The sequence below is a fragment of the Anabrus simplex genome, chromosome 1 (assembly GCF_040414725.1).
Source record: "Anabrus simplex isolate iqAnaSimp1 chromosome 1, ASM4041472v1, whole genome shotgun sequence".
NCBI classification, from domain to species: domain Eukaryota; kingdom Metazoa; phylum Arthropoda; class Insecta; order Orthoptera; family Tettigoniidae; genus Anabrus; species Anabrus simplex.
The window spans coordinates 561340349-561363741 of NC_090265.1; the positions used below are offsets into that span (position 1 = coordinate 561340349).

The window sequence follows — 23393 nt, forward strand, 5'->3', positions numbered from 1 at the left end:
AAAAACGACAGCCGGATTACCACTATTCATCTCACAGACCCCAAAAACTATGGATACTACAATAGTCGCTTTCTATTATTTTTATACGTCACCCCTTTCCAAACGCGCAATGCTGGAACATACACACTTATTTTGAACATTTTCTTTTTCACCCCATCTCACCCTCCATGCTGCTGGGGGTTGCAATTAGACCAAAAATACCTCCGGCGTGTAACTATTCATCTGAGCGAGACCGAAAACTGTGGATTCGTTACTAATATTGGTCGGTTTCGATAATTATTTTGTCAACCCATACCCTGGGGGTGCAAGGGGTGAGTCATACCCCCAGATATTAAGTAATATGTGTAGAAGTTCGGTAGATCTGTTCCGGAACATACACAGATCACATCCATAATCTCGGTCATTTAAGCACATTCTTGTCACCGCCATTCTGACTGGAGACGAAAATGGATTAGCGAATGGCACTATTCAACTGAGCAATGTCAAAAAAATATGGATTTAGTAGACAATATTGGTTGTCTTCGATTATTTTTAAGTTTCAACCCTCCCCTCGAGGTGCTAGGGATGTCTTACCCCAACAGTAACTTTTCCAGATAGTAAGTCATGTGTATCAATTGTGGATGTGGGCTATGCTTGAAGAAACACACCTACATCCGTAATTTCGGTCATTTTGCACATTTTCTTTTTCACCCCTTCTCATTCCCATGCCGATGAGGGCTGAACATGAACTTCAACGACATTTGGAATGCCATTATTCACCTCAGCGACCACGAAAACCATGGACTGTACATTAACATTTGCCGTTTTCTATTTTTATATTCCACCCCTTTTTCTGTATATTTTTTATTCTCCCCACCCCTAGGGTTTCTAGGACTATCTTACCCCCATAACAATTTCTTCCAGACAGTAAGTCATGTGTGTACAAAGTTTGGTTGAGAGGCATGCTGGAACATACACGCATACGTCCATAAACTCGGTCACTTATTCTATTTGTTTGGTTTTTTTTTTTTGGCTTTACGTCGCTCCGACACATACGTCTTATGGCGACGATGGGATAGAAAAGGCCTGGGAATTGGAAGAAAGCGGCCGTGGCCTTAATTAAGGTACAGCCCCGGAATTTGCCTGGTGTGAAAATGGGAAACCACGGAAAACCATCTTCAGGGCTGCAGACCGTGAGGCTCGAACCCACTATCTCCCGATTACTGGATACTGGCCGCACTTCAGCGACTGCAGCTATCAAGCTCGGTGGCCACTTATTCATTAATTTTTTTCACACCTCTCACCCCTCCCCCCTCTGCCAATTGGTACTGAACCTTGACTTAAACGTCATCTAGAGTGTCACAGTTCATCTCAGCGACCCCGAAGACTATAGATTCGACCCAAATATTGGTCATTTTCGATTATATATACATTTTTCCCCTACCCTAGGGGGTAGGGGCTTCTTACCCCCAGAGTATTTTTTCCAGGTAGTACGTCATACTTGCATCAATTTTGGTTGAGAGGTATGGTAGAACATACACATGTTCATTATCTTGGCCATTTTGGAAATTTTCTCTTCCACACTTTCTCACCCCCTACGCCAAAGGAGGCTGAACGTGGACTTCAAAAAATCCGGAGTGTCACTATTCATCTCAGCGACCCCTAAAGCTATGGATTCCACACTATTTTCGATTATTTTTATATCTTAACCCCCTCATCCCTACCCCTAAGGGCGTATCTTACCTCCACGCACTTAGTCTCCTGATAGTATGTCAAATGTAGCAATTTTGGTTCAAATCGTTCCAGTAGCCCTGAAAATTATGGATTCGACAATATTAGATTATCGGTGGTTTTAATTTTACTTATAATTCACCACGTCCCCTAGGTGTTCTAGAGGTGTCTTTCCCCCACAGCGGAGGAATGTGGGAATATGGGAAAAGAAATTAAGGAATGTGAAAACAGAGATGATGTATGTAACTCAGTAATGATATACGTGAGGAGGCTTCTGAAGACTCCATAATGTTGTTCAAGTCCAGGAAATGACTCAAAGGTCAAGTTTGTGTAGTTGCGGTATTAAAGATAGCTCTAAGAAGGTTTTGTTTCATATGTATGTATGTATGTTCAGTCCGTCAGCGATGCCGCTGGTGGGATCCTCAACAGTTCTGCCATCAGCTGTCATAGATGGCCTAGATATCACTGAAGAGGCGTACTAGAGAAATGAGGAGTGAGGTAGTTTCCTGTTGCTTTCCTCACCGAGCCAGAGTTGCTATTACATATCAGTCTGCCAAGCCCACTGAAATGCACACACGAACTGACCCTATGAGCAACATTTTCACACCATTCATAGCAGGGACTGGCTGCATAAGGATTGGCATTACTAGCATCGCTCATACCTCAGTCACTTTCATATTGTCAAAGCCAAGGATAAGACAGAGACAGATCTATGAAAGTAACAAAATTGCTCTAGCCTATACCAGAAGACATAGTGCACTGTAAACACTAGGTCCTGCCAGCAAAGGCAAAAAATTATTTTTGTAACATTCTGTTAGCTGGAATGTATTTAATATGTTGTATTACTATTACCATATAAACAAGTAACCACATGCATTCTAGTTAGAGCCCTGCACAGATTAATATCCGCATCTGCTCCGCATTTCCTTCATCCGCACCTGCATACGCGAATGGTTACCCGCATCCGAAAAATGGTTATCCGCGGATATTCTAAATATTCACGTACAGTATATTACACCCAAGGTATTGAAACAGATAGATCTCTTAACATAATACAATAGGCCTGACACCTGGCACCACCAGAACCCATACGTCACATGTTCCTTCCATCAATAGTGGGCAGGAGCCAGTTAGATTTCGGTCAAATTTACTTCTTTATGGTCTCAAGGCTCTTTATATATCATTGCTTTCCCATACCAATGTCAAAAGTCGCCAAATACAGTAAAGACTCTACTGTATTTGGAGTCGCTTAACTGAAAGTAAAAACAATAGTATACCTGGATGAAAATCAGTAAACATTATTTATAAGTTATCAGCAAAATTATCTGCACTGCGATACAGTTTGCATCCGCCAAAACACTAACGTCGCGGATATATCCGCAGGGCTCTAATTATAATTTCTCATCATCCGTGATTGGGAGAGAAGAGTGTTCTGTTTATTCAGTATATATTACGTCCTGTTCATGGGTGAGTAATCACCCTAATCAGCGTGATGGCCTTCGATCCTCGGGGCTCTGAGTTTGATTCCCGGCCAAACAGAAGGATTTAATCTTAAACGGTTAATTCCTTTGGCTTGGGAACCAAGTATTTATTCTCTTTGGAACATTTCTGCAACTCTCATACGACACACAATGCTATCCTCCACCACACAAAACACGCTGTTTCCCATACAGTAGCTACCACACATGCCCCCACACTCTTGGTGGAGGGTCTGTCTTACAACGGCTGAATCAGGCTAGCAAAAGCCACACTAAATTATTCTTTTTCTACCGCTTTTCCCACACCTGTGAGGTCGCGGGTTTGAACTGCGTCGCACATGTGGATTTGGCCCTGTTGTACGGCTGGATGCCCTTTCTGACGCCAACCCTATATGGAGAGACTTAATCACTATTGCGTGTTTGTGTGGTGGTTGGTAGAGTGATGTGTTGTCCGAATATGAAGAGTAGAGTGTTGGGACATACACAAACACCCAGTCCCCGAGCTAGAAGAATTAATCAGAAGCGATTAAAATCCCCGACCAGAAAAGCCACACTAAATTATTATTATTATTATTATTATTATTATTATTATTATTATTATTATTATTAGGCCCAGTAGCGGCGATAAAGAGGACGAGGGGGTGCAGTCGCCCCCCACTTTGTGGATAATAAATTAAATTTTAATTCCATTTTAGCCACCGAAAACAAGGAATGATAAAAAACCAATGGTATGAAAACCCTGTTGTCTCTTACACAACAATTTTTTTAAATTTCTTTAAATATTAAAAAAATTATTTCTTTCTTTCTTTCTTTCTTTCTTTCTTTCTTTCTTTCTTTCTTTCTTTCTTTCTTAATCCGTTTAACCTTCAGGGTTTTTCCCCCTCGGACTCCGCGAGGGATCCCACCTCTACCGCCTCAAAGGCAGTGTCCTGGAGCGTGAGACTTTGGGTTGGGGGTATACAAGTGGGCGGCCTTACCTGCTATGCTGAACAGGGGCCTTGTGAGCGGATGAGAAGACCGGAACAGATAGAAGGAGAAGAGGGAAGAAAGCGGCTGTGGCCTATTATTAAGTATCGAGAAATGGGAAACCACGGAAAACCACTTCCGATGATGGCTGAAGTCGGAATCGAACTCAATTTATAAAAGCAGGAATAAGCAGAACCTAGATATCTTCGTATCGTTTCCTCTCTTCTGTCATATTCCTCATATAACTTAACTTTCCTACTTGTTCTTGCCTGTTTCTACTCTTGTACTCAAATGTATTGTTCTTTGTTTATGTCGTTTATGTAAATGTGTGTTATATAGGATTGTACAGCTTTCATTGTGTATATTCGTGTATTTTGTAAATATTTACATGTCTTTCATTTTAGATTAATATCTATTGTACGTAGCTCTGTTCTTTGCAATTCGGCGTTATGCTGCTGCTGATCCTGAATAAATAAATTGATTAAAATGCCATTCGACGCTGCTAACGGATTTTGCAGCGCCACAGAAAGTAGTGGAGACTCGCACAGCAGCGTGATTATTATTATCTGATGGCATATAACCTTAGACGCGCACATTTGCAACTGTTCTTTCGGTGAAAGTTTTTTTGTATAGAATTGAATCAAAATGTCACAAAACTATTATTACCGCAGTTAAGATTGTAAACTGTAAGCCTTTACTTCTCTGTCGAAATCCGCTCGGAAAGCACAAAAAACTTGTAGCTATTTTCTTTCAATTTTGATGTCTACCCTACACTATATTGCCCAGACCACCGGTACATTTTGTTGTCTGTAACTCCCCCCTCCCAGTTCTAATTCCCAATCGCCGCTACTGATTAGGTCTAATCACCACGTGCAACCACTTAGTACAAAGATTTACAATTAATCCATGGTTTATTCCTCGCAAATAATTCTTTATAATATCACGGCACGGTAGTTACAGTTTTAATGAATGTAGTCCGTTATTACAAATATGTCTTATCCAAAGAGCCCTTTCGAGATGATATACAGATTAACATTCACTCCAACTTCCCCTCCCACTTCCTGCCCACGAACTGTCAATGGATATCACTATGTATGTTTAGTCCTCAGCCCGAAGGCTGGTTGGATCCTGAACAGCTCCGCCATCAGCTGTCATAGATGGCCTAGGCATCACTGAAGAGGCGTACTAGGGAAATGAGGAGTGAGGTAGTTTCCTGTTGCTTTCCTCACCGAGCCAGAAGTTGCTATTACATATCAGTCTGCCAAGCCCACTGAAATGCATGCACCAACCGACCCTATGAGCAATATTTTCACACCATTCACAGCAGGGACTCGCTGCAGAAGGAATGGCATTACTAGTATCACTCATACCTCAGTCACTTTCATTTTGTCAAAGCCAAGGATAAAGCTGAGACAGATCAATGAAAGTAACAAGATTGCTCTAGCCCATACCAGAAGACATAGTGCACTGTAAACACTAGGTCCCGCCAGCAAAGGCATGGATATCACTAAACAAGGTCTACACTAGGAGGCTAGGTATGTACCAGGTAATGTACTCACGTATACTGAGATGCTCATGGTCATGTTGATCGCAATGATGACTGCTGTTACTATTAGAGGCGTTCACAAGCTGGTTTAGTGGTTCAGTCTGTTTAGAAGGCTCCAACACCGTAACCGCGATAAAATAGAAAACGATAAGGTTGGCTACCCCAATTGCAATAGGTACAGGCCTGAGCCAACTACAAACCTTTTCTTTCAGAGCAGGGCGAAACGGCAAGCGATCAATAAGAGTTCTACACATAGTGCGAATAAAGCATAGTACCGTAAGACAGCGAATACCGGCAACAGTAATGTCTGGACCAAGTCTGGACCACGGACCGAACACTCGAGATATCGTCTCTCTCGCTCTCAGTTGTTCCCGCTGATCATCAAAACAAAGAATGTGAGATCACGCCTGTTAGAAAACACGCATGCGCGGGCGCAGACAGTGCAGCCAACATCAAAATTGGACAATACGCTGGACACCAAGTGACAGAATGACCGCAGTTCGCTAAGCTCTCGAGATAACAAACTAATGGTCGTCAAGTGCCACACGGCGTGTCTTGATTAAAAGCAGCAGGTAGTTCCATATAGATATTCTGTGGACAGTTCCATGGTACGTTTATGGAAACATTTTCGTTGTCTGCTTGTTATGAACTGTACAATCGTAATTTCAACATATTAGATTATTAGTACTAAAATTATAACTAAATGTACCCCATGAAATATATCTCTTAAGATAGAGACAATGTTTATCTTTTACTATATTTGGAAGTCAAAGGATATTAATTTCCAACGAATTTCAATCATTTATAAAAATGTATACTGGGCTGCCGTAGTTAATAATTTACGGTTGGTAATAGTATTTAGAGCAAGGTCTACCTGAAAACAAAACAAATGAGTGCAATGCTACCATACACGGGGGAATTACCCAGAATAGGTTATAATGATAACGATTCCAGCTCCTTGGGTACAATGTTCAATGGTCTTTGACGAGGCCTTCGGTTCAGATAGTCCCGCGTTCGATTCCCTGCTGAGTTGGGGATTTTAGGGGCGTCTGGTTAATTTATCTGATACTGGGACAAGATGTTTGTCCCAATACACTCCTCTTCATTTACACGTAACACACCACTAGAGTAGTCCTCCGCAAACATTTTATGTCGCGCTCCACTTCTGGAGGATACAATTTATTGCGCCCTCCCTTTACCCTTCCTTCCTTCCTTCCTTCTCTCTCAGTATTCATTACTAGATCAAGCAGTAGAGAATTTTACGTGCAAAAATTCATGGTAGTTCTGGAAATTGGCTTACCTTATGCTTTCTGGATCACTGAAACCGAATTTTTAACTTTTCACCGAAAATTCCTCCCGCAACCCGTCGAAATTTTGAAAACCTCTCCACCCCCACAAAAAAATAGGTTGACCAGGTGCAAACAGATAAAAAGAGGATAAAACTATTTAGAAAGGAGGACAGCGCCGGTAAAAAGAGGAATGGTACTTTGAATGGTACGCGGTATGTTGAGCTGCTCGGAGACCCAGTTTTGGCCTTCCAGCGCCCAGACGGTTCTGCGGTGTTTCAAGATGATAACGCGCCCCCACATCGCTCCTACGTCGCCCGGGAATGGTTCCAGAAACATGCAGCAGAGGTCCAACGACTGCCATTGCCACCCAGGAACCCCAATATGAACCCTATCGAGCATATCTGGGATGTCCTGGAACGCAGGCTCCGTGCCATGGATCCTGCACCCACGAACAGACCAGCATTGGCGGCCGCTCTGCAAACGATTTGGTGTCAGCTGCGTCCAGAGGACTACCAGGGACTTGACTCACTTCCACGGCGTCTCACTGCAGTTCGCAGGGCCAGAGGAGGCCCCACACGCTATTAGGCGACTATCCCATGACATTTGCTAAGTCAGTGTACTTCCTCACCTCATACTTCTGTCTTAATTATATAGATAACAGAGCACACACTGCAGGGCTGCTGTTATAAGAGTAATATAGTTTTAGTTTTATAGGTAGATCTGCGAAAATGAAATGCATTCTTTCAGGTTTACTGTTCTCTTTTGTAGGTTGGAATCGAACCCGTGATCATGGGTCGGACACCACCACTGATCTCCCGAGGAAGCTAATTAACCAGTGAACGATGCATACGACCGCTTTAAAATTCAACATGTTTAATATAATAATAATAATAATAATAATAATAATAATAATAATAATAATAATAATAATAATAATAATAATGCATGGCATCTGTACAGGCTTGGCAGTAGCAGAGGCCAGGGCAGTAGCTTGTGAAGCAGTGTTGACAACACAGCAGGCTTCTCCGTTGGCTATTGGCTGCAGCTCAAAATGCTGAAGGCTTCGCGTTCACTAAACCAACAATCGAAAAGGGGTAACGTAAGTCTTTGCAATTGGCTTTACGTCGCACCGACCACATCTTACGGCGACGTAGGTCTAAGATTGGGAAGGAAGCGGCCGTGGCCTTAAGGTACAGCCTGGTATGAAAATGGGAATACACGGGAAGCCATCTTCAGGGCTGCCGACAGTGGGGTTCGAACACGCTATCTCCCGGATGCAAGCTCACAGCCGCGCGCCCCTAACCACACGGCCAACTCGCCCGGTAAACCTAAGTCTAGTGGTAGCCCACGTTTTAATCCCAGCAGACGCCATTGAGCAGTACCCCGGACAACGGCCTAAAAATGAAGACATGTCTGGATAAAAGAGGACGTCTGGTCACCCTACTCAAAACAAATGTGGATTTAAAGACCTTTGCGTGTATTTTTTAAAATAATACCTAGAAATACGTAAAGTAGACTACTTTTGCAACAAGAAAGGCCCTATGACCTCTTTTTTCTTAAAATTAGGATCCTACGACATTACGTGATGGATTGGAAAAAACTTTTCCCTTGTAATGAAAAGTTTTTGAAAAAGAAAAAATAGAAAAATATTACAAATCTGAGTTTGTTTTTCTGGATAAAGTCAGTTTAAAGAGAAGCGGGTAGAAATATTCCAAGCGGGTCGAAATATTCCATCAATGCCTCGAGTGCAACAATTCGTCCGAGAATATCCCCGAAGATATCATCGAACTTGGAGGTTCAGCTTGTACAGAGCCCGGAAAGAAAAAAAGGAAAAAATAGGTTAGTCGCTTATACCTCATGTTTTAATCTCCTTTTCTGTATCAAACAAACCAATTAATCGCTCAATAAATCGAATTTGCCAGGTTTGGTCGAAAACTAAACATTTTTCGAACATATTTTTTTGTTTTGCATTTTACGGAAAGATTTGTCAACTATGCAATCATTAAATCCGGTTGTCTTATCATTCGATCGATCAATCACCTTTTAAATAGGACTTGATACAAATTACATGTTCGTCACGCATGAACTTATTACTCAGTTTGACTGGCAAATATTTCCGTTTCAGACTTGCGTAAAACCCATGGAGCAACATTTGACGGATCTGATAGTGATCAAATAACACAGATGAACCTGGGCTATTGGCTGCAGTCAAGCGGAGAATAATTTAATAATAATGTTATTGGCTTTACGTCGCACTAACTACTTTTACTGTTTTCAGTGACACCGAGGTGCCGAAATGTAGTCCCGCAGGACTTCTTTTACGTGCCAGTAAATCTACCGACCCGAGGCTGACGTATTTGAGCAACTTCAAATACCACCGGACTGAGCCAGGATCGAACCTGCCAAGTTGGGGTCAGAAAGCCAGCGCCTCAACAGTCTGAACCACTCAGCCCGGCACAGAAGAAGAATTGAAACTTATTCCATTCGCCCTACGTCAAAGTGTCAGAAGGCATTTTTTGTAGCAAATTTTGTCTACCTTCCATATTTCTATGTATTTACACACACACACACACACACACACACACACACACACACACACACACACACACACAGTAATTTTAACCCTGGATGAGAGTTTTTATTTTTGAGGTGGTTTGAAGTTGGTACCAATTTTGTTTTCATCTTCCTTGACTTTGTCTGGCTAGTAGGTGGTCACTGTGACCTTCTGTGTGTGTGTGTGTGCGTGTGTATTTATCAGTTGTCTGTATAAACATTGGAGCAACTTCTCATGCCACATTACTGAAAGTGATACTTTTCCTTGTGCAACTTCACTGAACTGTTTATTATAATTTCTGGACTGTATATAGATGTGCGACTCTAATATCTTATAACTAGCTATTACCCACTCCATCGCTCGCGATGGTTTCATAAGTTCATAAAAATTAATTTTTCCTCGGTACTGCACTAAGACATTATCTGAAAATCCCTAAAGTATAAAAACTCGCAGAAAAATTGCATTTCATTTACCCCAGAACTTCTTTGTAAACCCCATTTTGTGGCATTGCCATTTGGGGCTAAGATGACCAGGCTACTGGCAGAGCTGAATCTGGAACATGCGACATGGAACTCTACATGTGAGAAACAGTCCTCTTAAGTCGAAAAAAAGAAAAGATTTCTTTATTTCTAAAGGAGATTCCAAATACCAATTTTCACGTCTGTAACATGTTAAGATATAAGATATGCAGACATACTCATTTTAAAAACAGCCCCACTCCTTGGCTGAGTGGTCAGCGATGAGGCCTTCGGTTCACAGCTTTCCGGGTCCGATTTCTGGCCGAGTCGGGGAATTAAATCGCGTGTGATTAATTCTTCTCGCTCAGGGACAGGTTTTTTGAGTTTGTCCCAATGCTCTCCTCTTCATATTCACTCAACACACCACTTTACCAACCACAACAGGAACACGCAACAGTAATTACATCCCTAGACATAGGGTTGGCGCCAAGAAGGTCATCCAGCCGTAAAACAGGGTCAAATCCACTTTGCGACACAGTTCGCACCCGCGACCCCACAGGTGTGGCGAAAGTGGTAGGAGAAGATACTCATTTTAAAAATTCACCCGCTTTTTTATTTCACCCCCTTTTCCAAAAAAATGTGTTCATTTCTTTTTAAAGGAGATTCCAAGTACCAATTTTAACGTCTGTTACATCTTCAGTTTCTGATATGTATCCTCATATAAATAATTCAAACCTTTCCTTACTCCTTTTCACCTCCCCCAACCCCCACAAAACTTATGTGGATTTTCTGAAAACAAAAACTTGTTTTCTTGTATTTTTAAAGGAGATTCTAGATACCAGTTTTCATATATGTATCATATTAGGTTTTTGTGATATATTTCCTTTTTTTGCTAGGGGCTTTACGTCGCACCGACACAGATAGGTCTTATGGCGACGATGGGATAGGAAAGGCCTAGGAGTTGGAAGGAAGCGGCCGTGGCCTTAATTAAGGTACAGCCCCAGCATTTGCCTGGTGTGAAAATGGGAAACCACGGAAAACCATTTTCAGGGCTGCCGATAGTGGGATTCGAACCTACTATCTCCCGGATGCAAGCTCACAGCCGCGTGCCTCAACGCGCACGGCCAACTCGCCCGGTGTGATATATTTTAGACTAGCAAATGTTCCCGTGCTTCGCTACGGTATTCTGCATTGTATACAAATATTGAAGTAAATACTGTACATGCAGTAAATAAGATTGTTTTAAAATAGCATGTCTCTTAGCGTTATCCGAGAAACACCATGGAGAGGTCCCCATACGTTGTTTCCAATGTAAAGTGCTTGTTACGGATTTTGATGATAACGACAGGCTCACTTGCCTACTGCCATTCACAATCGAGTTGGGAAGTTTACATTATAATTGCAGGCCCCATTGCCTACTGCGCGGTCACACTCGATTTGAGGAGTTTCCGTCACAATGGCTGCCCCCCTTTCCTACAACCAGTCAAAATTGAGTTGTGCAGTTATCATTATAATGACAGGCCCCTTTTCCAACTGCCAGCCAGCTTACTGCTAGTCACACCAAGTTGGTGAGTTTCCATCAAAATAGCAGGCCAGTATGCCTAATGCCAATCACATTTTAGATGGGTACATCTGTTTATAACTGCGGAAACGCTTGCCTACAGCCAAACACAATCGGGTAAGGGGGGTTTTGAACAAAACTGCATGCTCCCTTGCCTTCTGCAAGTCAAATCGAGAAGTGAATTATTCATTACAATGGTAGGCCTGCCTTATTAATGCCAGTTACACAGGAATTGGAGAAGGACCCCATTCCTACTGCCAGTCAAAGTCGGTGTGGGGAGTACTGATTGCAATGGCAGACACACCCTTTCTCGATCGCTACAAAATCGACATCAGTGAATACATATAGTTCGACATACGAAAGTATGTGCTTGTTTACAATATTGCACACCTTCATTTACAGATTAACTGCTGCTAAACGGTACATCATATCGAGAAAGTATTGTACCATAAGACGCACGATTCAGCGGCCTAAATTGCTGGTGTTATGATATCTCATCTATTCATGGGTCAGAATGAGTTAGAAACGTGGAATAGGGTAAAATTTGTGTTAGATTATCTCACACTGCATTGCTTTTCGGATAATTAAGTGACATCTACATACATAGCATTTGGCTCACATATGGCTACTGGGTGGACCAATTTCCGTGTGGAGTTTGATGATTCTATCTTTCCTATAAGTGATGGAAGGTATGAATTATGTATGTGAAAAGTCCAAATTTACTTAACATCGAGAAATAGAGAAAAATCAAAAGTAAAAGGCATAGAAATACGACAAAAAGTCGTAAGATCAAGGTTGTAGATCACTCCAAATTGAACGGGGATTGTGCCATCCGTTATGTGATAATACTTCCCGAAGGTCTGCACCATCATTAAAATTGCCTCCATATTTCGATATTCTTCGGGATAAAAAGGGGAAAATTTAAAGATCTTGGAAGTTTTCCGTCCGTTACAGGCTAAAACGTATAATTTTGCCAAATTTCAATATCCTTCTTCGACTGGCAGATTATGCCCCAATATGGGTTTTCGGTGAGGAATGTCAAAATTAGGACTTTAAGAAACTAAACCAAAAAATATGCAGATGGTCATTATTACCCCTTAAACGTGTAGCTGTACGAAAATTTCGCCAAAATAGTCAATGTACAGGCACACAGTCGTTACGATTTTATTTACATAGATAGATAAGGAACCTGCTCCACGTACAACACCTTTTGGGCTATATCCGCTGGACTTAACCTAAAAAACGGACCGTTTATGATATCTCCCTTACTAATCCTTCTGTCGAAAAAATGCACATGAAAAAAAGTTTTAGAGATGGAATTCCATCACGTTTGGTCGATTTCCAGTCAGGTTGGTCTTGTACTGTATATATTGTGTGAGAGTAAAACCACCATTTCGGTTCCCTATAAACCGCCAGTCCATTCCGGGAACGTGAAATGTTATTGACGATTAACACCTACCGTTGGACAGGTGGATGTTAATGTAAAGTTTGACTCAAATATCTTCAGTAGTCTTCAAGTTGTAAAAAATACGCTTTACACGCACCCGCTCTTGGGTTAAGTCCAGTGGGACTTGTACCGGAAAACGGTCCGTTAATGATATCTCCCTTATTAATCCTCGTATTGAAATGATGCACGTGAGGAAAAAGGCTTAGGAATTAATTTCCATTAAGGCAGGTAAATTTACATTAAGTTTGGTTGTGTATATTTTGTGGGAATACAAAATCACGGTTTCGGTTTCGTATAATCCCCCAGTCAGTTCAGAGATTTAGAAACAATATTTACCCTAAAACCTACCAAAGGACAGGTGGATTCTAAATATCAAGTTTGGTGGAAATATATCCAGTAGTTTCCCAGTTATAGACAAACAGACAAACAAACAAACAAACAAACAAACACCAAAACTGAATATATGCAGATGGTCATTATTACACCTGAAACATAACTGTACGGAAATTTCGCCAAAATTGTCAATGTACAGACACACTCTAGAAGTGCAGACCTTTATTTCGATAGTTACTGTTTTGAAACTGTACGACGTATCTACAAACGGACTTCACCATCAGATGCCCCTTTCAGTGCTCTACATGGTTGGTCCTATGACATCTTCTCGTATCTCCTATATTTATGGATTATATTGAGTTAGAGTCATTGAATGGGGTGAAGGTTTGTACAGTTTCCACATACTACTTTATATTTTTGATACTCATGTGACAGCTAGAATCATAAAATTTGGCTATAACATGGCCAATGGTCATGTCAATGTGCGTGCCGAATGTCATGATTCTACCTTTCCTATGAGTGCACCAAATGATAACATACGTGTAAAAGTACAAAATCGACTTGAAATCGAGAAATACAGCTGTATTTAACGTATTAGGGTTAGAAATACGACGAAAAGTTATAGGACAAAAGTTGTAGATCTCTCCAAAACGAAACGCCATTTGCTTTCTGACTTGTGATACGACTTACTGATTAGCCACCAATTACCCCGAAACAAAGGTCTGCACCGTCGTTAAAATTGCATCCATATTTCGGAATTTTCCTGGGCCAAAATTTATACATTTGCATAGCATAGAATATTTCCTCAAAGAAAAGAGTGTCCAGCATTCGGGATTAGCACTCGCATACATACGTGGTAATTAAGGAAGAAAATAATGCAGTTTAGTAAGTTGAAATTAATTGAAAATGGATTATAACTGAGGACATTCGGATAACGACAAATATGCAAATACCAAGTGAATGTATTGGAAAATCAAACGCTCCTCAATAAATTATGCCGGTGTGAGTTATGGATATAAGAAAGCGGTAATCGGATAGAAATTTAGGCGCAGGGCTTCTTAGGTAATCAGATAAGAAGATGAATATTTGTGTTATGACTTAAGCTATTCGAGGACGGTTATAACCTCCAATGATATTCCGCCAATATCCCGAAGAATGGCCGATTGACGACTCTCTTGCTTTCTACCCAAGGAACAACCACGAATTTAGAGGAGTGATGAGGAAAATGGCAATACGTTACTTCAGTGCTGGCAAGCAGTCAGATACGTTGCCATGGTAACCCATATATTCGTTGTCGGTCTGTCGGTCGCTCAATGCAGAGCATGGTATCGGCAGAAAATAGTAAATTTCTCCATCACTTTAAGAGTAAGGTAAATTATGAACATAGCGAAAGTTGTTTATAATGAAGAGACCTTTCACATACGGTCCGCAGAGTTTACATGAAATCAATAGTATAACAGAAAATGGGGGAAAACCGTTGTGGTTTTCCTATAAAAACCCCCGTCTTTTCAAAGATTTTAAAATGATATGCATATCGAAACCTTCCCCGGGATGAGTATACTCTAAATATGAAGTTTGGTTGAGATCTATCCAGCCGTTCCGAAGTGATGGTGGAACAGACAAAAAAAAAAAAAAAAAGTACAGACAGACACGAAAAGTAAAAACCACCGATTCGGTCTTGAGCTGACCTAAAACGGATAAATATTTGAAAATTTGGCAAAACAAAAGGAATTACAGACAGCGGAACCCTACAACTTTATTTATAAGATGAGGGATAAGCATGAGCACGTTGAAAAGTGCAGACCTCCACTTCGAGATTCTTAACTCCTAAACGGTGCATGATATTAACAAACGGTTTGCACCATCAGACGCCTTATTTATCACTCTACATGTTTGTTTCTAAATCATTTCCTCGTATCTCCCATATTTAGGGGGTAAATTGAGTTCAAATATTTGAATAGGGGGAAATTTGAGTACATTTTTAACGTTTTACATTACTTTTTGCATACTTATGTATAAGCTAGAATCATGGAATTTGGTCCACATGTGGCCACTAATCGTGCCAATATGTGTACATAACTTTATGATCCTATCATTCTTATAAGAGTGTCAAACAATGAAATATACTTGTAAAATCACCAAATTTACTAAAAATTCAGAAATACGGCCAAATCTAACGTATAAGGGACAGAGATACGAAAAAAAGTCATAGGACCAAAGTTGTAGATCACTCCTAATTGAACGGAGATTGTGCCATCCGTTTTGTGATACGACTTACCGTTTAGCCAACAAATACCTCAGTCTGCACAGTCATTAAAATTGCCTCAATATTTCGATAAGTTTGGGGGTAAAAAGTGAAAATTTTGAACATCTTAGAATTTTTCCGTCGGTTAGGGACTAAAAGCTATAATTTCACCAAATTTCAATTTTCTACCTCGTTTGGCAGATTGGGCCGCCATCTTGATTTGGGGGACGGGGGATAAAAATAAGGAAATTCCTGAAAAATGTATAAGCCCACGAAACCTATAGGTTGTCGCTTTGGGTAAATTATACGACTGCGTTCTTATACTGAGTCCAAAATTTGTGGCCCCCCAGCGTGCCCCCTTCATGGAATTTTGAGAATTTTCTATTTTTCTAGGCATCCTGGGGTTATCAGCTTCTCCCATACCAAGTTTCAAATTGCTGAGATTTCTGGATGTGCCTCATTAATTCACGTCTTTTTTTCATTTTTAAATATTTATATATACATCGCTCCAGACCGACTTGCTAGTATATATATAGATATAGATAGATAGATAATATCGCTGCTGTATAATCTTGGACCTGACGTTGCCATGGTTACGGCAGTTCATTTCTTTATCCAATCCCTGGAGCAGGGGTAGTGTGGTGCCAATATCTCCGTAACGGTTGGTTTTAGGGCCTTAAAATATGGTTTTCGGGTTCGTAGGGCTTGCCGAGTTTTGTTCTTTGCGTCAAGTGGCTTAAAATGAGCTTTGTCTCGTCCTTGTACGACAAATTCGATTTCGCCTATATTAGCTACTATTTTTATATTTTTATATCTTCCCCCGTCGCTCCCCTCGAATTGTTTTGAAAATAAAATACAGCCCATGTTACTCACTGGCAATGTAGCTTTCTCTAGGTGAAGTAATCTTTTAAATCGGTTCAGTAGTTTTTGAGTCCATCCGTTACAAACAAATAAACAAATTTTTCCTCTTTATAATATTAGTACAGATGGCAAGAAAATTAAAACCGGCGGTAAAGGCCTTGCCGATTTCTTCGTTGAAACTGTCAGAGCCGGTTCATGGCACCAACAGAAATATAGTTGACAACTGGTTTTCGTCTGTCCCACTTTTCAAGAAAATAACATTTAAGTTGACAATGGTGGGAACCATCAGGAAAAGTAAACCTCATATTCCAACAGAACTGATGAACATTCAGATAAGAGATCCAAGAAGTAGTATGCTTATCTTTGATAATGATCTAACTTCGCTGTCGTATGTACCAAAGAGGAGAAAGTTTGTTTTTACTTTCCAGTATGCATACATGAATAACATTGTTTATAGGCACGTAATTCCCAGAAATGATTGATTATTAGGGAACCAAAGGTGATGATCTCTATGATCAAATGTGCAGCACATACAACTGCGGTAGAAAAACACAGAGATGGCCACTGTATGGAACTACTTGTATGCATTATGGAGCTAGTCTAAATGGCTACATCAATTAATTTCTCCATTCCATGGATGGAGAAATTAATTGATTAAACCTATCCAATATATCTATCTGCACTTGCAGAGCAGCTAGGCAAGGAAGTTCCAGTCAGAGCCCTTACTCAGAGGCCTTCTAGATCTGTATCTCAAGCAAGATGCTATGCCTGTCCGAGAAGTGAAGACTGCAAAACTAAAGTTTTCTGTGGTGTTTGTATTAGGACGGTATGTCAGGAACACAAAGTGATCATCTGCAATAGCTGCATAATGTGTGTGGGGAAAAAAATCAGTTCTGAAAATAAAATATTGGAACCTCCTTTTGCGACCTTTTCTTTTCTATCTTTAAAGAACATAATTTTCTTTGTATTGAATTGAGAATATAATGATAGGTTAGTAAACAATTTATTGAAGGAAAGTTCACAATATTTCGGCTCAATATATTTGAACTTCAATGTAGCCTATGGTGTTCGTGCATACCCCACCTTACTTAGAGTGCTGTAACAATTACACCTCATGGTGCGTCCACACCAAGATGTTTTCGTTAACTTTGTTAATAAACATTCTTTTCTATCTGTTAATAAACAAAATAGCGTGTTCATTATCTTTTCGAGCATGTTGATAAACAAAATTTCTTTAATTTCTGTAAATGAAACATTTCATTAACATTTCGTGTTTTCGTTAACATTTCGGTTTGCACATAAGTGTCCTCTCCAAACTTAATTCTAAACGCTTTACCAATATTTTTCTTTGCCACACTTTGCGCCTGCTCTTTTCTCTAATTGCACTAATTAAAATAATGAAAGCTGCAGCTGTATTTTCTTCTTCCTGACCCTATCAATCGTAACCTCACAAACAGATTTTTGGTGTGGACACAATGTTAAAGAAGTTTGTTAACAAAAGTTTATTTGGTGTGGACAAAATGTTAAAGAACTTTGTTAACAAAACTTGATTAACATATTGAGAAATATTTTCGTTAACATTGTTAGCATCACTCATCCAGAGTTAAATCCACATTTTGGGAGGTTTTCACAAAATTTCGGGAGTTGGGAATTGTTGGTGGGGAAGTTAAAATTAGGATTCAGCGACCCAAGAAACAAAGTAATTCCAGCCATTTTCCAGAACTACAATGATTTTTTCCATGCTTGATATGCTTGGTGACGGACGTGAGTGAGTGAGCCTCCCGCGTATCAAGTAATTTGAAGGCGTTATACAGCTGTGAAAGTGATAAAATAAATAAATAAATAAATAAATAAATAAATAAATAAATAAATAAATACTGATCTGCATTTAGGGCAGTCGCCAGGTGGCAGATTTCCTGTCTGTTGTTTTTCTAGCCTTTTCTTAAATGATTTCAAAGGAATTTGGAAATTTATTGATCTCCCTTGGTAAGTTACTCCAGTCCCTAACACCCCTTCCTATGAATGAATATTTGCACCAATTTGTCCTTTATCTTCATATTGTGATCTTTCCTACCGTTAAAGACGCCACTCAAACTCATTCGTCTACTAATGTCATTCCACGCCATTTCCCCGCTGACAGCTCGGAACATACCGCTCAGTCGAGCAGCTCGTCTTCTTTCTCCCAAGTCTTCCCAGCCCAAACTTTGCAACATTTTTGTAACGCTACTCTTTAGTCGGAAATAGCCCAGAACAAATCGAGCTGTTTTTCTTTGGATTTTTTTCAGTTCTTGAATCGGGTAATCCTGGTGAGGGTCCCATACACTAGAACCATACTCTAGTTGAGATCTTACCAGAGACTTATATGCCCTCTTCTTTACATCCTTACCATGACGAATAGAAGAACAAAGTGTGATGACTCATCGAGTTCAGGCGCGCCCCGCCAGGCAGCACTAGAGTGTGGTAGCTCCACAATACCCATCAGCTGGTCTTAGGAATGGTGACACAGGAAACGTATTACTCCGTATCTGATAAGTATATCCATTGTCTTTTATTTAAAAAAATGATAGATTACAATTAAAATACCACGGCAGAGAACAATGGAAAAATATTATACACGGAAATAAGAGCTACGACCTTCATCACATGTTGCGAAAAGCACAAGTTTCTCGAGTGTACATATACTGTACATAAATAACGCATAACTCCCAGCATATTAAAACGAACACCAACTCAGTTTGTCGGTTACTGAACTTTCGAAATCTCGCGTGAAGATTTGGTGGATGTTCGAGATTGTAAATCTCGCCGGATTTCTTTCATTCTGAAGAAAAATCGGCACTTCAGATAATGATAAACAAGTCTGGGGATTATATCCATAACATGTTGAAGACAACAGCCAGCTCCTGAAGGATCAACTGAAATTTTGTCTATAGAATCGATACAATCAAAAAGTATTTCACCCCACATCGATTTTGAGTTCAGTTTTTCACGAATTATTTTCTCGGCCTGGAAAAGAATATCACACATACTTTTCGAAGGGTGTGTTAAAAACACTTCATTATTGCTTGAACCGTAGTATGTTATTTTGGAGAGAACTGAGAATGTACTTTGATTATTATCACGCAGAGAATGGGCACAGGGCGAACACTTAATAAGCTTAGAAGGAAGTAGACGAATATTGCTACTTGGGTAGTAAAATAATAACTAACGGTGGCAGAAATAAGGACAAAATAACATGCAGACTAGCATGAGAAGGAAGAGTTTTCTTAAGAAAAGAAATTTACTCACTTCGAACACTGATATAGGTATTAGAAAGATGATTATTGTTGAAAGGGACCTAACAGCTAGATCACCGACCCCTAATGGTATGAGGTGCAACGAAATGCAAATTAAAATTAAAACTTCAAAATGTATCGACTAGAATCTAAAACGAATGGTGATGAAAAGGTCTTTCCGGCATCAGAAAGCACACTAGAATAATAACCCAAATGTTGATCAACATTAGACTGATTTTTTAATTCTCCATTCGCTGATGCACTCCCATCTTCAATCTTATTTCTTCTTTTCCTAGTGGTGTATATATCCTTTTTCCTGTTGGTAGTTTCACGGGACTTAATCTCACTTGAAAGGTATTTCGGAAAAATAGGGAAAATGTGAGACACTGCTCCTGGACGTAATTTCCATCTCACACGAGACATAACCACTTTTTCACCATTCACTATAAAATAATATGATTTTACTGTCAAATCATCAGAGAAATGAACTGGACAAATTCTACTATTACGCGTTAACACAGTATCCTTTAGTGGATAGCTCTGGCCCATTTTCAAATTTATTTATATCCTTCGGTGGTGAAAAGAATCTTAATACCATTAACTACTCTACCATAGCCTGACTTACAGCCAGGCACAAAACAGTACGGCATGTTGAACTATTAATTTAATCAAGCCACATAACACACGTGCTTTAAGTGCACAACACACAATGAACTGAGTTTAGGAACTGAAAACAAAGAAAATTCAACTTATAGACTTGAAATATCTCGCACAATAACATCTCCCGCACTTTCCTACACATGGTTTGCCGGTCTGCTGAAGCACGTGTTGGACACCGTCGTTTACAGTGCTCCCAGTGGCGGGTTCACAAACTACCACGCTATAACGGTTGAGTCATCACACTTGTTATTCATTTCGTCATGTCCTTACTACAACCCCCTAAACACCCTCATAACCATGTGCAGAGAACTGTATCCTTTACTTACAATCACATTTATGTGATTACCCCAATGAAGATCTTTCCTTATATTAACACCTAGACACTTACAATGATCCCCAAAAGGAAGTTTCACTCCATCAACGCAGTAATTAAAACTGAGAGGACTTTTCCTATTTGTGTACTCACACCCTGACTTTTAACCCCGTTTATCAACATACCATTGCCTGCTGTCCATCTTGTTCAAGTTTGCATTTACGAATCAATATACCTGCACTATTTGTCTGTATTTATCTCTTATTTCTTCCTAGTTCATATCGTAAAGAAACTCGGTCGCCGAAACAAGGGAGTTTGACGTCCAACCACTACGAGTGCTACTAACGTAGACCGCCTCGTGAACGACATCATAAACTCTGACAGCTTCCTTACAAAAAGTTGTGTAGGCCATGTCAACCCACATAACAAAATAGAGCTCGAAAAGAGTTTGACAATGCTTCGTTATTAAATTTTAGAGTTAACTGAAAAACTTGATAAAAAGGAGGCGGAATTTCGCAAACTGAAGGAAAACATGGACGCCAAGTGTGATTCATTGGAGTAATGTAGCAGGAGAAATAGTGTAAGAATTTTCGGCATCTCTGAAAGTGTGAATGAAAACTGATGAACAAGTGCTCAACGTGTGCAGAGCAATAGGCGCAGATGTGAGACAAAATGACTTGGATAGGTGTCACAGGAGGAGGATGATGATGATGCTTGTTTAAAGGGGCCTAACATCTAGGCCATCGGCCCCTAATGGTACGAAATGCAATTACAAATTAAAAATTCAAAATCATCCACTGACCAAGTTTTTAAAAAAATGTCATGAAGAATGAATGGATGGATATGAATTTAAAGCAATCACTGGATCAGACCAAAGAACTACCATAAAATAGTATTACTGACCAAGGGACCACTTTTAAAGCACAATCCTGAATCGAGGATGCTTGTTGTCCAAAGGGGTTCAAAATCCAGGTCAACGGCCCCTCATCATGGCACTTATCGCTAGTAAAGTAGAACCATGGTATTTGTCATGTTCGGGTACTAATCAAAAGTAGCGTAGACTCATGGTGTTCCACACATGATGGTACTACTCACAAGTATTGTACGTCGTACATGTAACGCAGACCTATGGTGTTTCTCACATAACGGCGCCACTCATAGGCAACGCAAACCGATGGTGTTCCTCACCTACGTGTACTAATCACGGACGCCGGTATTCCCGTGGTGCTAATCACTGGCAACGCAGACCTACGGTGTCGCTCATATAGTGGTACTCATCACAGGCAACGCCCAGACCCGTGGTGTTTCTCACAATGATACTAATCACGGGTATTGGAAACCCACAGTGAACCCCTCTCTGTTGCTACTAATCACAAACTTCTGGTGTATTATCGGCACACTTTATCTTGGTGCATTTACACCCTAGTGCCGAATCGGTCGACCTCGGCAATCGTCGAGATTCGTACTGGCAACATTTGAAACACAAACTATGAATCGCTTAAGTATGGTTGTGCGACATCTGGCGTACACTTTACGTACTAGTACTGTTGTTTACACAGCAAAGCAAAACTATAGAATTCATGCTAGGAACAAGATTAGCATCGAGAAATGTTATATAATGTTGTATAATGTGTATGTGACACAGTTGTTGGCTTAAGATAATAACGGTTTAGAAACTTCATATCGATCGATCGATCATATTCTCGATTCATTTCAGATTTCATTTTCATTCATTTGGCAGCACTACCGGGACCGGGACAGCTCCCTCTTTACTCCTCACCCCCGTACACAAATGCACCAAGATAAAGTGTGCCGATAATGCCTAATATAGTAGTAATACTCGCAAGTAAAGGCGATCCATGGTGTTCCCCGCGAGATGGTACTAATCAAAAGTAGTTTCATGGTTCTAATGCAATCATCCCTTGGTCGCCCCTTGTAGTCGCCTCTCACGACAGGCAGGGGATACCATGGGTGTGTTTTTCGTTTGCATCTCCCACCCACAGGGGGTAGACAGAGAGAAAAAAGAAAAGAGAAGGGGTCCGTCACTTCGAAAACTGAAGTACGGACGAAGAAAGGCAAGGGGCACGAAGGGCGTGAAAATGAAAGACTCCCTAGGTCTCGAATGCTCTAATACCGTCGGGGTCGGAAACGAACAAGAGTTGTCCAAGGGAGGTCGGACGGGATACACGAAAGCGAGGAGCCTGGCCACAAGTAAGTGGAAGCAATGTCAAGACTCAACTAAGGGCCCCGTGGTCACCAACCTACACTCCCAAGTTGAGAGCCCCTTGGGCCCCTTTTAGTCACCTCTTACGACAAGCAGGGGATACCGTGGTTGTATTCTTCATCTGCGTCCCCCACCCAGAGGGGGTTAGGTGTCAGAGAAAAGAGCCTCGATTTCTAGGGAAAACACGACTTAACCTAGTTAAATTTGTGTCCTATTGTTCACGGCAAGAAGTCTCCACGATGAAGGAAACAAAGGATCATCCACAATATGAAGATCTTACGGCTATTAGAATATCCATCCTGGACTTTGACTGATTCAGGAGGCATCGTAATCAAGAACCCGCTGGGGTTGAAGTTAAAGGAACTTCCTATGGCGTAAGTTCATGTTCCAGTGCTACGTTATCATTTGACAACGTGAGTCCGTTCCCATCCTTAACCGTAAGTCACAGCTGAGATGCTATCGTTCATTTAAGTAAC

General features: G+C 40.6%; 1 protein-coding gene across 2 annotated transcripts in view; it reads right to left on the bottom strand.

Moving 5' to 3' along the window:
* Tsf3 (Transferrin 3) overlaps positions 1–23393 on the bottom strand; it is a 195186-nt gene that overhangs the window by 145432 nt on the left and 26361 nt on the right. Inside the window, exon 1 of one of the 2 annotated variants that reach the window (XM_067144870.2) lies at positions 5714–6004. The exons of the other annotated variant lie outside the window; for it this stretch is intronic. Coding sequence (XP_067000971.2) covers positions 5714–5954 — 241 coding nt within the window. The 5' untranslated portion in view covers positions 5955–6004. Of the gene's footprint in view, positions 1–5713; positions 6005–23393 lie in introns of those variants that run through there. 2 annotated transcript variants of the gene reach the window in all.